General features: G+C 48.6%; 1 protein-coding gene across 1 annotated transcript in view; it reads right to left on the bottom strand.

Annotated features, from left to right (window-relative positions):
• LOC147706657 (von Willebrand factor A domain-containing protein 7-like) overlaps positions 1 to 15,986 on the bottom strand; it is a 239,692-nt gene that overhangs the window by 129,542 nt on the left and 94,164 nt on the right. The window contains exon 8 of the mRNA XM_086933162.1: positions 14,489 to 14,601. Within this exon, the coding sequence (XP_086789288.1) occupies positions 14,489 to 14,601 (113 nt within the window). The remainder of the gene's footprint in view (positions 1 to 14,488; positions 14,602 to 15,986) is intronic.

Here is a 15,986-nt window from a genome sequence, read left to right as displayed (position 1 = left end):
CTGAAGATTGACCTTAAAACCACAACTAGCTAAAATATATGAATACTAAACAAAAAAGAATTGTATGAATTACACGAATTATTACAAAGCATACATAATGAAAACATTCAAGATACATTCAAATATAATAAATATGTAAATTTACAAAAAGAAACAATCAAAATACCGCATCAGACGATAACAGTTATTCACAGTGAGGGATTTATCAATAAAGAAAGTGCTTCTTAATGCGTTACAATGAAGCGCTTTGAAATCACACGATACTTATTGTCGCTGCAGATATTAAGACCCATACAACAAATAAAACAGGATTCAAATCCTGTTTTCCCGCTCCGCCACCGATGAATGGATGAATAACTCATCCTCCTGAACCCAACGTTTTCACCAAACGGAATCTGATTAAACCCAAACTTCATAATCAATCTTCATATAAGAGGACATGAATAGGCTTCAAAATAAACTTGCATCTCACCTCGTTGTACAAAGATACAGCTCAAAGGAAGACTGCTTTCTGTAAACAGTGTGAGAGGTCATTGAGAAGCAGCACTTTGAAGACCGGGTAAGGCGCAGCTGGACCCGATGGGTGCCCGGGGCCAAAGTCGCCCAGAGGTGGGAAGACCCGTTGCAGAAGCCCGAAAATAGTGTCTGGGGGGGGGGGGGGTAAATAAAGGCGCAAGGCCCAGATTGAACACGTAACCCCGCCTTTGTGCCAAGAGATGTTTGAATCCCACGCACAGCAAAGGACGCCGCGTCACAGGCACGAAGTAGAGGGAGGAGCAAGAACCCCAGGAAAGATATACAACAATGAGAAAAATTACTAGAGGTAGATGGAAGGCTCACACAGTGTCCTTGGGGGGCCTCACGGCAGCGGCACTGAGGGAGCTAAGGACGGCACACAGGCAGAGTAGGGGTGACGTTCCCTCAGGACCCTTGAGACCTCACGGCAGCGGCACTGAGGGAGCTAAGGACGGCACACAGCCAGAGTAGGGGTGACGCTCCCTCAGGGCCCTTGGGAACTCACGGCAGCGGCACTGAGGGAGCTAAGGACGGCACACAGGCAGAGTAGGGGTGACGCTCCCTCAGGGCCCTTGGGAACTCACGGCAGCGGCACTGAGGGAGCTAAGGACGGCACACAGGCAGAGTAGGGGTGACGCTCCCTCAGGGCCCTTGAGACCTCACGGCAGCGGCACTGAGGGAGCTAAGGACGGCACACAGGCAGAGTAGGGCTGGCGCTCCCTCAGGGCCCTTGAGAGGCCTCACGGCAGCGGCACTGAGGGAGCTAAGGACGGCACACAGGCAGAGTAGGGTGACGCTCCCTCAGGGCCCTTGGGGGGCCTCATGGCAGCAGCACTGAGGGAGCTAAGGATAGCACACAGGCAGAGTAGGGGTGGCGCTCCCTCAGGGCCCTTGAGACCTCACGGCAGTGGCACTGAGGGAGCTAAGGACGGCCACAGGCAGAGTAGGGGTGACGCTCCCTCAGGGCCCTTGAGACCTCACAGCAGCGGCACTGAGGGAGCTAAGGACGGCACACAGGCAGAGTAGGGGTGACGCTCCCTCAGGGCCCTTGAGACCTCACGGCAGCGGCACTAACGGAGCTAAGGATGGCCACAGGTAGAGTAGGGGTGAAGCTCCCTCAGGGCCCTTGGGGGGCCTCATGGCAGCAGCACTGAGGGAGCTAAGGATAGCACACAGGCAGAGTAGGGGTGGCGCTCCCTCAGGGCCCTTGAGACCTCACGGCAGCGGCACTGAGGGAGCTAAGGACGGCCACAGGCAGAGTAGGGGTGACGCTCCCTCAGGGCCCTTGAGACCTCACAGCAGCGGCACTGAGGGAGCTAAGGACGGCACACAGGCAGAGTAGGGGTGACGCTCCCTCAGGGCCCTTGAGACCTCACGGCAGCGGCACTAACGGAGCTAAGGATGGCCACAGGTAGAGTAGGGGTGAAGCTCCCTCAGTGTCCTTGGGGGGCCTCACGGCAGCGGCACTGAGGGAGCTAAGGACGGCCACAGGCAGAGTAGGGGTGACGCTCCCTCAGTGTCCTTGGGGGGCCTCACGGCAGCGGCACTGAGGGAGCTAAGGACGGCCACAGGCAGAGTAGGGGTGACGCTCCCTCAGTGTCCTTGGGGGGCCTCACGGCAGCGGCACTGAGGGAGATAAGGACGGCACACAGGCAGAGTAGGGGTGACGCTCCCTCAGGGCCCTTGAGACCTCACGTCAGCGGCACTAACGGAGCTAAGGATGGCACACAGGCAGAGTAGGGGTGACCCTCCCTCAGGGCCCTTGAGACCTCACCGCAGCGGCACTGAGGGAGCTAAGGACGGCACACAGGCAGAGTAGGGGTGACGCTCCCTCAGGGCCCTTGAGACCTCACGGCAGCGGCACTAACGGAGCTAAGGATGGCACACAGGCAGAGTAGGGGTGACGCTCCCTCAGGGCCCTTGGGGGGCCTCACGGCAGCGGCACTGAGGGAGCTAAGGACGGCCACAGGCAGAGTAGGGGTGACGCTCCCTCAGGGCCCTTGAGACCTCACGGCAGCAGCACTGAGGGAGCTAAGGACGGCCACAGGCAGAGTAGGGGTGACGCTCCCTCAGGGCCCTTGAGACCTCACGGCAGCGGCACTGAGGGAGCTAAGGATGGCCACAGGCAGAGTAGGGGTAACGCTCCCTCAGGGCCCTTGGGAGGCCTCACGGCAGCGGCACTGAGGGAGCTAAGGACGGCCACAGGCAGAGTAGGGGTGGCGCTCCCTCAGGGCCCTTGAGACCTCATGGCAGCGGCACTGAGGGAGCGAAGGACGGTACACAGGCAGAGTAGGGGTGACGCTCCCTCAGGGCCCTTGGGAGGCCTCACGGCAGCGGCACTGAGGGAGATAAGGATGGCACACAGGCAGAGTAGGGGTGACGCTCCCTCAGGGCACTTGAGACCTCACGGCAGCGGCACTGAGGGAACTAAGGACGGCCACAGGCAGAGTAGGGGTGACGCTCCCTCAGGGCCCTTGAGACCTCACGGCAGCGGCACTGAGGGAGCTAAGAACGGCCACAGGCAGAGTAGGGGTGGCGCTCCCTCAGGGCCCTTGGGGGGCCTCATGGCAGCGGCACTGAGGGAGCTAAGGGAGGCACACAGGCAGAGTAGGGTGACGCTCCCTCAGGGCCCTTGGGGGGCCTCATGGCAGCAGCACTGAGGGAGCTAAGGATAGCACACAGGCAGAGTAGGGGTGGCGCTCCCTCAGGGCCCTTGAGACCTCACGGCAGCGGCACTGAGGGAGCTAAGGACAGCCACAGGCAGAGTAGGGGTGACGCTCCCTCAGGGCCCTTGAGACCTCACGGCAGCGGCACTGAGGGAGCTAAGGACGGCCACAGGCAGAGTAGGGGTGACGCTCCCTCAGGGCCCTTGGGGGGCCTCACGGCAGCGGCACTGAGGGAGCTAAGGACGGCACACAGGCAGAGTAGGGGTGACGCTCCCTCAGGGCCCTTGGGGGGCCTCACGGAAGCAGCACTGAGGGAGCTAAGGACTGCACACAGGCAGAGTAGGGGTGACGCTCCCTCAGGGCCCTTGGGGAGCCTCACGGCAGCGGCACTGAGGGAGCTAAGGAAGGCACACAGGCAGAGTAGGGGTGACGCTCCCTCAGGGCCCTTGGGGGGCCTCACGGCAGCGGCACTGAGGGAGCTAAGGACGGCACACAGGCAGAGTAGGGGTGACGCTCCCTCAGGGCCCTTGGGGGGCCTCACGGCAGCAGCACTGAGGGAGCTAAGGACGGCCACAGGCAGAGTAGGGGTGACGCTACCTGAGGGCCCTTGAGACCTCACGGCAGCGGCACTGAGGGAGCTAGGGACGGCACACAGGCAGAGTAGGGGTGGCGCTCCCTCAGGGCCCTTGGGGGGCCTCACAGCAGCGGCACTGAGGGAGCTAAGGACGGCACACAGGCAGAGTAGGGGTGACGCTCCCTCAGGGCCCTTGAGGCCTCACGGCAAAACAACCGCAAATCGATCTAATTTGTTTTGTATTGGGGGCTCCCTAGTTGCCAAATACTCACCCACCTTGAGTATTAAACTACTAGACCTACATAAGTAGTCCTGATACAATAATATCACAAAGACACCAGAGCACGCCTGAATATAGTTAGTCTACTCCTTTGTGCGTTATGCACTGTCTACAAGCACATCCAGGTTCAAAGATCAAACTCCATACACACAGTACACAGAAGATCATCAGCTGAAGAATTATTCCCAAATCACTTTTTATTTCTTATAACAACGGCAGCCAATGCCCGTTTTGCCCTCCCGGGCTTCCTCAAGGCTTACTTCACTTGTATAGATGTGATATATCTTCTGACTAAAGTGTCTCAATTGGAAGAATTGTTTAGCCACTGGAGTCTTTGATAATTACTCTAAAAAGTCCCGGTTTATTTGGTGATACTAGTTTCTAGTTGAAATTATCATCACCAGTATGACTGGTAGTTAGAGGTACCATCAGTCTACAAAGCACGGTACCATGATAAGTCTAATCGTACATCTCTCCGGGTCCCGGCCATGTCTTTCCGTAATCCGCGGGTTTACCAATCAGGGCTCCCACTTGAGGCTGTTTGTTTTTCAGGGGGCATCTCAAAGTTGCCCTCTGAGTGCATTGTATAATAAATCCCTCACTGGCCTCAGTGTGGGCTTAATGTGCTGAGACGTTTGATACCAAACTTCTCAGTGTTCAGTGTACCCATTATGGTGCTGTGGAGTTCGTAATGAAAAGCTCCCAGCACCATACACTCTTAATGGCAGCACTGCACTTAAAATGTCTAAAAATGGACTTGGGTTCTGTAGGGGCACAGGGCCCATGCACCTGTACCCTCACCACAAGTATAGTGCACCCAGCTAGAGGGGTGACTGACCTATGCCAGGGCAGTGGGTTGTAGGCATGGCACACAGGGATGTGTGCCATGTTGACTCTCCACTTGTTCTACACCAAGACACGGAGCCTGCAAAGGCAGTGTTTGGGTGTCAGGGCACAGTGCCCCTAAGGGTGGCACAATAAGTGCTGCAGCCCTTAGAGGCCTTCCCTGGTCACAAAGCCCTTAGTACCCATTGTATCTCTTACAAGGGACTTACATGTGGCAGAGGTGGAGGTACAAATGGACAGTTTTAGGAACAAACACAGGCACTGGGAACCTGATTGGCAGGGACCCAGGGCGCATCAAGTCAAAGTGCAACAGAAATCTGGCAAAAAATGGGGTTGGAGGGGTTACTGCAAAAGAAACCCAGGGTGCTACACGTATCCCCTCTGGCCACTCTTATCATAACTTTACTTTTCTCTCATTTACAAAAAGATCACACCCTCACACGCTGACCACTGTTCATCTATAGACACACAATAATATCTATTGGAGAACAACCCTTTCGAAGCCCGAAGACTCCATGGGCAATAACACAGCAGCCTCTACCCAAGAAACTATGTGATTTAATAGACATTTGGTAAAGATCTTCCTGGTAACATCTAAAAGTGCAACTGGACAATCATTTTTGGAACACTGCAATCCCCTTTTTTAAAGGGGGTACGATGCTAATACCATGCCAAGACTTAGGGACTATATCTAACTTTAAACAATAATCAAACACCGGCTTCAGGATCCCTGCCCGTAAATGCGTATCAGCTTTAACGGGTCCGGCTGGGATACCATCTGGCCCCTGAACTCGACTAATATTTAACTTCAAACTGATACGAGTTTCGAGAGAACTAGGGGGCATATTATCAAGAAACAGCGTTAAAATTATTGCTGCTTTAGCACCAGGAAACTGCTGCTAATGCGGCGATAATGGGCTTGATAATATGCCCTTGTGAACTCCCATAGAAGCCCAGGTTCTGGTGTTAACCTGGGCTTCTGTTGGAATTCTCAAGGGCATATCATCAAGTCCATTATCGCATTGAGTGAACCGGAGGCTGCTGCTGGGTTACTCCTCACCTGCGCTGGACTTGGGGGCCACTGCATTCCACCAGAAGTCTCCCCCGCCGCCGCTACCAACAACTCGCGGCCGCCGAGGGGGTCGGACTACAGCCCCCAGGTCTCCTTGCTCTCTCACCCCGCCCTCTCCCGCCCACTTCCGCGCCCGGAGGTGCTAAAGGCGAGGCTTCATTCCCGCGTCGCGGGACGCGCGCGGGCGACGCCGGGCTAAGCCCGGGCAAATGGCGGGCCATCTGTGGTCGTCCGTGGTCGACTGTGGTCGGGCGGGCCACCCCTCTAAGCTGCTACAAAGGTGAGCTAATAAATACTAACATGGGAAAACGCAATAATACTACCACAACCCAGTTGACTGAAGCTCCCTCAGTTATACCTGCCTCAATCGAAAGCATGCTGGAAAACGCTTTTAATTTAGTTAATACTGAGATAGCGAACACCGAAAGAAGAATGTCTCTGGGACTGTCAAGTTCATACTTAGAAGCCCCAAAATCCCAGTTAGCTTGTTCAACCAATATTTTGCCACTTTCCCCAGTGGTCACAATTAACAGAACTGTCTTGCCGGCAATTTCACCCCCTGTCTCATCAGCGGACAATAACGTAATTACCATCACCGACTCACAGCAAAATCCCACGGACCTCACTGTCATTCCCTCCCTGGTCACCAGTGTTAAGACACTTGGAGAGAAAAGGAAGAGAGCACCTATCAAACCAACGCCTAACAAGAGGAAACAACCACCACGCAACAAAGGGCAACCAACCCCACAGAGTATGTGGTCTCGTGGGAAAACCACATCTAGCAGGGCCCTGAAATAGAGATTGTACCCTTGGTTGACATTGATGTTGCCACTGCCTCTTTAAGTTGCGAGCAAAACTCCACCTGCACACAGACTGAGCAAACTATGGGAAGCGCTTCTCAGGACAAACTAAATGGGAACTTTATTGAAACAATAGTAGATTCAATTTTTACACAAATGAAAAGTCAAATGGATAAACAGTTTAATATGATTTTTAAAAGACTGGACAGATTAGAAAGCCTGGTGAAAAAGGAAGATGTAAAACGAAAAGGCACTATTAGTATTGACAAGTTAAGGGAAGATCGATTCCTAAAAGATATAGAGCAGACGTCTTCAATCTATGGGGCGCGAACCCCAGGGGGGTCGTAGAGTCCTGGGAAGGGGGTCGCAGATTCTGTCAGTTTGCAGACTTTGAGGGCAGTCGTTTACGGGGCCTAATTATTCAATGTGGTATTTGATTGTTGAAACGAAATGTGATGTTCAAAATACTTTACTAGGGGGTGAGTACAAATATATTGTTTTATTCTCAGTTCATTTTTTAAACATAATTTCAAGACTATCGTGAGCTAGTCAAAATGTGTAGGTGTGCTTGTTAAGTATGCTTGTAACTTTGGATATACATAACAAGTACACATTCAGAAAGAACATTTTATGTAATAATTGCTAGCAATGTACAATGTAAACTTATTTCACTGAACATATGTTCTGGAAATAGGTGCCGTAATCTCATTTATGCACCACCTGCGTTGTCGTTTACTGTACCCATTGTAATACAAAAACCCGCGAAACATTCCTGCTTCGATCGTCATTTCTAACGTTAGGGATTTTGTGGGATGTGTGTATACATGTACATTGGAAAGGGTGCGTTTTTTTGCCAAGAGGATTGCCTAGTGAGTTGCTAGCTTGCTGCTGTGATGTAGTGATCTGCTGGTCACGAGGTCAACTTGGTCTAACATCCTTCAGAGAGCAGGAAATAGGGAATATATATATATATATATGTATATACCACACACACACCCCCTCCTCCATCAATAATTGTGCTTGGAATAATGAATGACCAGCTAATATGGCTTTATTGGTATGGCCTCTTTTTAGCGTTGATTGGCCCTACTTTACTCCCTCAACACAACAGAACTGTTTTTAGACGATTCCTTAAGAGTTAGGATGGATAAGCAGCTATCACTTAAAAATACGAGTAAGAGATTGTTGTTTGCATTTCCTTTTGATAGAATGTATATGCTGTGGAAGCCACATGCTTTATTGTTTGCCAGTTTCTACGAACATAAAGTTACTACAAAGTGGCAGTAACTCTGCTTGATTTTAATGTTGATGGCATTTCAGAGTTCAACATGCTGTTAGAAAATCAAGAAGCGAAACGTGTAATAACGATGGTGATCAAAGTGGCAACGTTTTTCAGCGTGTGCTAACACCGCCCTGCTCAAAATTAACTTGTTGCATATAATTTGTCAGTTATTCCTTTTTCCTGAAGGAATTTAGTGGCGTCGGGCTGATTGAGGGTGCTCAGGGCAGAGGCCTAATTCACATCGAGGTATGAAAAACATCAAAGCCTCATTAACAAGTAAAAGGTCTTTTAAAGACCTGTGAAGTACTTGGGTGTGGCTTTGTGTGTGTCCGCCGGGCTCACACACAGGGGGGAGGAGGGGTCTGTAGCTTTGAGTTCAATGGGCGTTGGGCGCCTGGAGCTGTGGGCCCCGCCCGTAAAGCACGTGAAAGGTCTTCTCCCAGCCCCCCTCCCACACGTTCCATAAATCATTGGTTCAAGTCCCAGAGCCCTCATCCCTGGGCACAGAGATGCCCTCCCATGAGAGAGGAAGAAGAAGGCAGAAGATGCGGAGAGATACTGACCCCCCCCCCCCCCCCCCATGAGAGAGGCACAGAATAGGTGGGTGGATGAATGATGGGTGGATGGATGAAGGATGAATGTATGGATGGAAGGATGAAAGGGTGGACAGATGAAGGACGGATAGATGGATGTAAGGATGAAAGGGTAGATGGATGGATGGATGTGTGAAAAGCTGGGTGGATGAATGATGAGTGGATGGATGGATGAAAGGGTGGATGGATGAAGGATGTATGGATGGATGGAAGGATGAAAGGGTAGATGGATGGACGTATGGATGGATAAAAGGTTGCATGAATGGATGGATGTGTAAAAAAGTGGGTAGATTAATGATGTGTGGATGGATGAAAGGATGGATGATGGATGGATGGATGAAAGGGTGGATGGATAAAGGATGGATGGATAGATGGAAGGATGAAAGGGTGGATGGATGAAGGATGGATGGATGGATGTGTGAAAGTGTGAGTGGATGAATGATGGATGGATGGATGGATGTGATGAGGTCTAACAGGCACATTTATGGTTGTCGATAGTTGTTGATAATTTGGAGTACCAGTTTCTTGAAACGTTTGTCGAAAGGGGGTCCTTACGCCTAAAAAGGTTTTACAAGGGGGTCTCAGCATCAAAAAGTTTGAAGACCTCTGAAATAGAGACTGTTAACAGGGGCATCCTGTGGGAAAGGCCCACCTGTGGTACTTTGAACACAAAGAGTGTAATCAGAGATAGCGACTCAGGGAGAAATCAGCCCCTGCCATCACGAGGTACTATTGCGGATAAACCATCTCATACCGTGTCGCATGCACCAGTTAGGCAGCCCTGCTCCACCGATGGGTTGGTGGGAGCCCCAACGCGGTCCGCTTCTGGGAAACCGGGGAATCCAGCAAATGTTGTTTCTGACAACGGGTTAACCAATGTCACATGGCCCGTAAAACAAACTGGCCCAGTCCTTCATCTGCCCCCTGAATCCTGCCCTTACGTCTAACCCTAGCAGGGGTCCCCCCTTTGAAAGAAGATCAAAGAGAGTCTTGGGTTCAGTTAAAAAATAAGTCTTATGATAAGCTGTCAAGGTACAAAGGTGTTGGGATGCACGACGGGTAGACTGGGTTGCCCGCTCGCCCAAAAACATCAATGAGGACTGTATTGTCATAAATCTGAGGCATCCCTCAACTGTAAAATACCTATTAAACAGCAGTAACACCAACCTTAGTCCCTTAGCCGCTGTGACCTCTCTACCTCTGAGTTACTTCTATAGACACCCACAGAGACCATTTAACCCGGTTACACCAATGTATCCATTATTTAACAGATTTAGTGCCCTATCTGATCTGGAGAGCCAGGGCTGACCACCTACGGACCCCCCAGATGACACAGAAAGGCCCATGATTAATAACAAGGCTTCTCAGTGTAACAATAAACCAAGTACCACCATCTCTGTCCCCAAGCCTTGTACGGAGGTTATATTGCCAGGCACATTAAACACAACTGATCTTATTACCTCAGTTATTACATCTACCGATAGGCTAACCGTACTGAGTTGGAACATTGCCGGTCTTAAAGCAAAAATGGAATCCGTTGAATGGGTTGAATGGATCAATAACTTTGATATCTTAATGTTCCAGGAAACATGGTGCACTAGTTGTTTACTTCTTGAAGGCTACATTTGTCATAACAATATTGTACCATGTCTGGCGGCGGGACGACCTAGCGGCGGTCTATCTTTATGGGTAAAGATCATGTCAGGTGGAAAAACCAAAACTCTGGCGACCAATGATGTGAATTTTCAGGCTTTAATCTATTCCAGTAACATAAAGTTATGTTTAATTAATTTTTATAACAATGACTTTTCATCCCAATCCAATAATAATTTTATAAGGTTATTTGATTTTATCCTTAAAATTGAGGATGGACATACCTACGGTAAATTTGATGGGATTATCCTGGGAGGCGACTTTAATGCCCACATCCACAAGGGCAGCATAAACTCTGCTGCCCCTCTCAGTCGGGTGTTACCTTGTAAAAGAGGGAAGGAACTACTTAATCACATAGCCATCCGTGACTTGGTCAATGTTATGGAGATTGCCAGTTGCACCACGGGCGAAGGCCCTCTGGCTACATACATAGGTCGCGGTTGTTCCTCCACAATTGACTATGTCTTCATTCCTTCCCGACTTGTGGACTGTCTAGTAAATGCTGACGTCCCCTGCACCGTATATAGTGACCACAATCCAATTTTGACTGTTTTTAATTCTATTAAAAGATTGAATAAGCGACAGGAAATAGGGGCAACTAACCTGACGGCATCAACTGATAAACTCAGAGTAATCCGGAAGGGGATAGACAACAAGGGGCTTTTAGCACGCATTATTAATAAACACCCCCAATTGATTGACACCTGTTTATCCATCAAACACCAAGGCCCTGATATTATTGCGGCTTTTGAATGGCTATGTGCGGCTTTTAAAAAGGAGATCTCAAAACCAGTCACACGCCTGAACAAAGATCCCAGGTGGTTCGACGGTTCTTGTTTCAAAGCAAATCGGGAACTACGGGAGGCTCTCTCAGCTGACCCACGAGACCAGCCCCTAATAAGACAACTAAGGGCACACTACAAGCGTGCCACCAAAACTCGGGCTAAAGAATTATTAAAAGAACAGTGGGAATCCCTAGCCCGGACAGCCGCTCTTAAAGATGTCGCTGGGTTTTGGGGCGAGGTCAAATCTTTGAGGTCCATAGGATCTAACATTACCCCTATTAACTGTAATATACCAGGTAAAATGTGGGAAGACCATTTTACAGATATTTATGCTGCACCTCGCGCATTAGCTGACACCATCTATCCAGTTATGGCACTCAACTTTTCAATAACGGAGGTGGAAGACGCAATAAACCAAAGCGCAGGCAATAAAGCACCTGGTCCTGATGGATTATCAATCGATCAAATTAAATCAGAGCCTGAGCTTTGGTCACCTCTATTGTGTAATATTTTTAACAATTTATCCTACCCCCCGGCCCCGGAGACCTAGTCCAACAGTATCATCGTCCCCATCTTTAAGAAGGGTGACAGACTCAATCCTAGTTGTTACCGCCCTCTATCTTTAATTGACAGCACCCTGAAGATCCTAGGCAGAGTCATTTTTAATAAGATCAGGACATGGTGGGAGGATTTTAAGATTTTACATCCGCGTCAACTGGGTTTTAGAAGTAATGTGGGGACCGTGGAGCAATGTCTGAATTTAAACCTAATAATGGCCAAATACATCATAGCCCAAAAAAAACCTTGTATTTAGGATTTACGGATTTAAGTTCAGCTTTTGATTTTGTTAACCGCTCTCAATTATGGGTGGTTCTTTTAAATTATGGGTTAGACAAAGCACTGGTTTACTTTTTAGCCCATCTGCACAGTGATTTGAAAGCCCTCGTTAGAATAAACAATGAAGGGGAGGTGTCTGAGGACATTTTAATAGGGAGAGGGGGTCAGACAAGGATGCGTCTTGGCCCCCCTGCTTTTTATTTTGTATATAAATGAATTAAGTAATTCACTGACCAAACAAACAAGTGACGTCCCTAGTATTAATGGCACTTTACTCCCCTGCCTTTTATACGCGGATGATGGGGTCCTTGTGGGCCGCACTCCCAAAGCACCACGCACTTTAATAACGGGTTTTGTCACCTTTATGGCAGATCTTGGCCTATGCACTAATTTTAATAAATCATACATAATGTCATGTGGGCCTAAAAAATATAGGGGCATATTATCAAGGACAGGCGATACATTATCGCCGCTTTTATCGGCAGGAAACTGCCGATAAAGCGGCGATAATGGCCTTGATAATATGCTCTATGAATTCCAATCGAAGCCCATGTTAAATGTGAACACATCTAACATGGGCTTCGATTGGAATTCATAGAGCATATTATCAAGGCCATTATCGCCGCTTTATCGGCAGTTTCCTGCCGATAAAAGCGGCGATAATGTATCGCCTGTCCTTGATAATATGCCCCATAATATCCAGCATATCATGTCTGGGATTGATGCACTAAAAAGCACTAGCACTTTTCCCTACCAAGGCCCGATGTCCTCTAACACATGTTCCTGGCAGCATCATGTGGCCCACGGGAGGAACAAATTGGGCAAGGCAATAAACTCTATAATCAGCCTCCGACAACCCAAACGTGCTGAGATAGTAGTCCCGTTATTACAAATCTACAGAACCCAATGCCTACCCACAGCAACCTACGGAGCAGAGGTGTGGGGGTACACCAACAGCGCTAGTATACAGATCGAAGAGAACAGATTTTGTAGAAAGGTTCTGGGGTCGTCTATGTCAGCACCCACCTATGTTTGCCATAGGGAGCTGAATCTTTTTTTATGTGGAGGATTTCATCAGGTCAAGACCAGCATTATTCTGGTTAAAAATATGGCGGAACCCTGCTGCGTCTTTGACCCAAGAAATAATTATGGACTGCCTACAGTGTGACAGGGCAAATCATATACCTTGGTTGGGGGCAGTTAAAAGAAGTTTAGCAAGTGTGGGCATGATGCATCTGTTTTCTTCATATCGAGCCACTGAACAAGCGCAACATAAGCAAGTAAGAGGGGCATTGTATAATCTATATCAAAAGGAGAGAGAAACATCTGAGCAACACAAACCTGCCATTATAAGATATATCCCCCTCCTGGCACATGATGGCAGGCCTAACACCATGCCGCAGGGATACCTAAGAAAAAATTGGGGGAGGTGGAACAGACGTTTAATCTTTCGTTTGGGGACGGAAGCATTAAAAATTCCCTATCATATCCACTGGGCTTTAATAAAAACCTGGAGGCTTTGCAATGTCCTTGTAACCGAGGGTGTAAACAAAGTATGTTATATTTCTTGTTTTTCTGTGGTTTTTATACTAGATATACAAAACTTTATCTAATTCCCCACTTTAAAGATCATGCTGTGGTGGATTTTCGTCTAGCATTTAAAGAATTATTAATGCTGAGCTGTGACGAAGTAATCTTTAGAGTAAGCTGCTTTCTCCAATCAGCGACACGCTCCCGAGCAACTATGAATATGCCCTGATAAATTGAACCACCTGAATATTATTGCGGTTTTGCACAAGAGATTGACTGTTTATCCTTGCACGCTTGCACTTTAGGGCAGTCCCCACTGTACACTGTTGACACTTTGTATTTGTTTTTAATGTTTGCCATACAACCAATTAGTCTATTTAATGTTTACATTTATTGAGCATCCGCCTAGAGTATAAAGTGATGTATTTTTACCGACATAATCAGACAATCCCCTCCTAAATCAAATTCGTCAGGCAACCATCATGTAGATCGATTGTGTATTTTTAAATTGTTTTAGACTGTTTTTATTGTCTATTATGAGGATTGTTGTGATGATTTGTACTTTTATGGATGTTTTATATATCCGAATAAAGATCCTTTGACTTCACATTATCGCCACTTTAGCGAACATCTTCGGGCCCGATTCAGAAAGGTAAACTGAGACAGAAGTCTCACTTTACGACTGTCGGTATAAAGGTAATTTACGAGTAGTGGAAATAGATTTTTAATTTAAGTTTAACTATTTTTAGCATAACTAAGACCAAAACTTAAGACAAACTTAAGACAAAATCCTAACTTTACTACTCCTAAATGCCCTCTGTGAATGCCAAAAGTCGTAAAGTTAGCTTTTCGTCTCTGTTTACCTTTGTGAGTCGGGATCTCAGTTTAGACCAAAAGCTAACTTTACTACTTTTCCATATTCACAAAGGTAAGTTACTACAAGTTAGTTTACTACTAGTAAACTTATTAGTCGTTAAGTTTCTCCTAGTAAAATTACTATTTATGGAACGCAATATCATCTTTTGAACAGAACCCTGCATCACATTTGACTCACCTGAAGTCCAGACAGACACATCTCTGGGGTATCGCCGCCTCCATTGGCACTCAGACTTTCAATGGCCACTTTAAACTTCTCAGGGTCGTCCGTAATCAGCGCCGGTCCGAAGTCTGGAACCACAAATTCAATATCAATTTGTTAAAAAACAGCTCTTTCAAGAAACACCTAATTCCAATGCAGAGGACTTTCGGCTAAAAGAGAACCTGGAGCCGGCTTCTGCTCTGAGAGGCCGAGTCAGAGGGAGACCCTGAGGCGTGTAAAGATGCATGTCCAGGATGGATCCTGGAAGCCCGTTGGCTAGTGACCACATCATTCCCCCACGGCACTTTTGTGGTATAAATATGGCCCACTTGACACCTTGAACTTTAGATCAGGTGCATTTTAGTTAACCAACCTACCCTAGGCAGGGCGAGGGGCACACACCGGCTCAGCGCAAGGATACCCTCGTAGGAGGAATTTAATTAAATTGAATTGATATATAGCGCATGGCTACCCGAAGGCATCCCAGCGCTTGTAGAAACCAGGGCAGGTGAATAGCGGGATTTAAGGGAATAGCCATGTCTTGAGAGATCTACGGAAGGAAAGTTGATTGGGTTCGGCCCGAAGAGGGCGTGGAAGGGAGTTCCACAGTTTTGCGGCATTAAGAGAGAATAGTCGGCCTCCACTTCTGGCTTTTTTGATTTTAGGAACAGATGCCAGGATTAGTGATTTGGAAAGGAGCGCTCTATTAGGCTCACGCCGCTGCACGATGCTCTTAAGGATCGGCGGGCCTCGGTCATGGAAGGATTTATGGGCGATGCAGAGTGATTTAAAATTAATGCGCTCCTGGATAGGAAGCCAATGAAGAGCCTTAAGAGTTGGCCTGGCCGATTGTGTTTTGGGAACATTCAACAGTAATCGGGCATCCCGATTCTGGGTAGTTTGAAGTCTGGCAGTGATGGCCAGCGAGGACCCCAGGTATAGCGCATTGGCATAGTCCAACCTGGACAGGACAAGGGCCTGTACCATGATTTTCCTAGCTTCAAACGGTAGGATAGGGAGAATTTTACAGGCAGTTTGAAGGATGCCAAAACAAGTGGCGTCTGTCTTCCTAGCTTGGGATTTAAAAGACGGGTCCTGGTCCACCCAGACAACCAAGCTCTTAAGCTGGGGTTTAGACGAAGGGGCAGGACCCAAGATGGTAGGCCAAATCTCCTTCGCATTAAGTGGGAGCGGTTTTCCAGGACCATGATTTCACTCTTGTCCCCGTTAAGTTTGAAAAGCAATCTCTTGGAGGCAACCTATCCTAGACAGAGCGAGGCACGCACACCTGATCAGCACCACAACACCCTGACAGAAATACTGCACTTCACAAATACTCACAACAGAACAAGCTGCTCTGGTCATCGAAGCTAAACTAGAGATTACTGGGTGAGGGAAGAGACGGTGGGACGAGGGCGGTTTCTGAGGATTGGGGCGGTATGGCTGTCGTACAAATGTGCAATTTGAATACGCA

Source organism: Lissotriton vulgaris, chromosome 7 (assembly GCF_964263255.1).
Source record: "Lissotriton vulgaris chromosome 7, aLisVul1.2, whole genome shotgun sequence".
Lineage (NCBI taxonomy): Eukaryota > Metazoa > Chordata > Amphibia > Caudata > Salamandridae > Lissotriton > Lissotriton vulgaris.
Note: the sequence above shows the minus strand (reverse complement) of the source record. Positions and strands in the feature narration are given on the sequence as shown.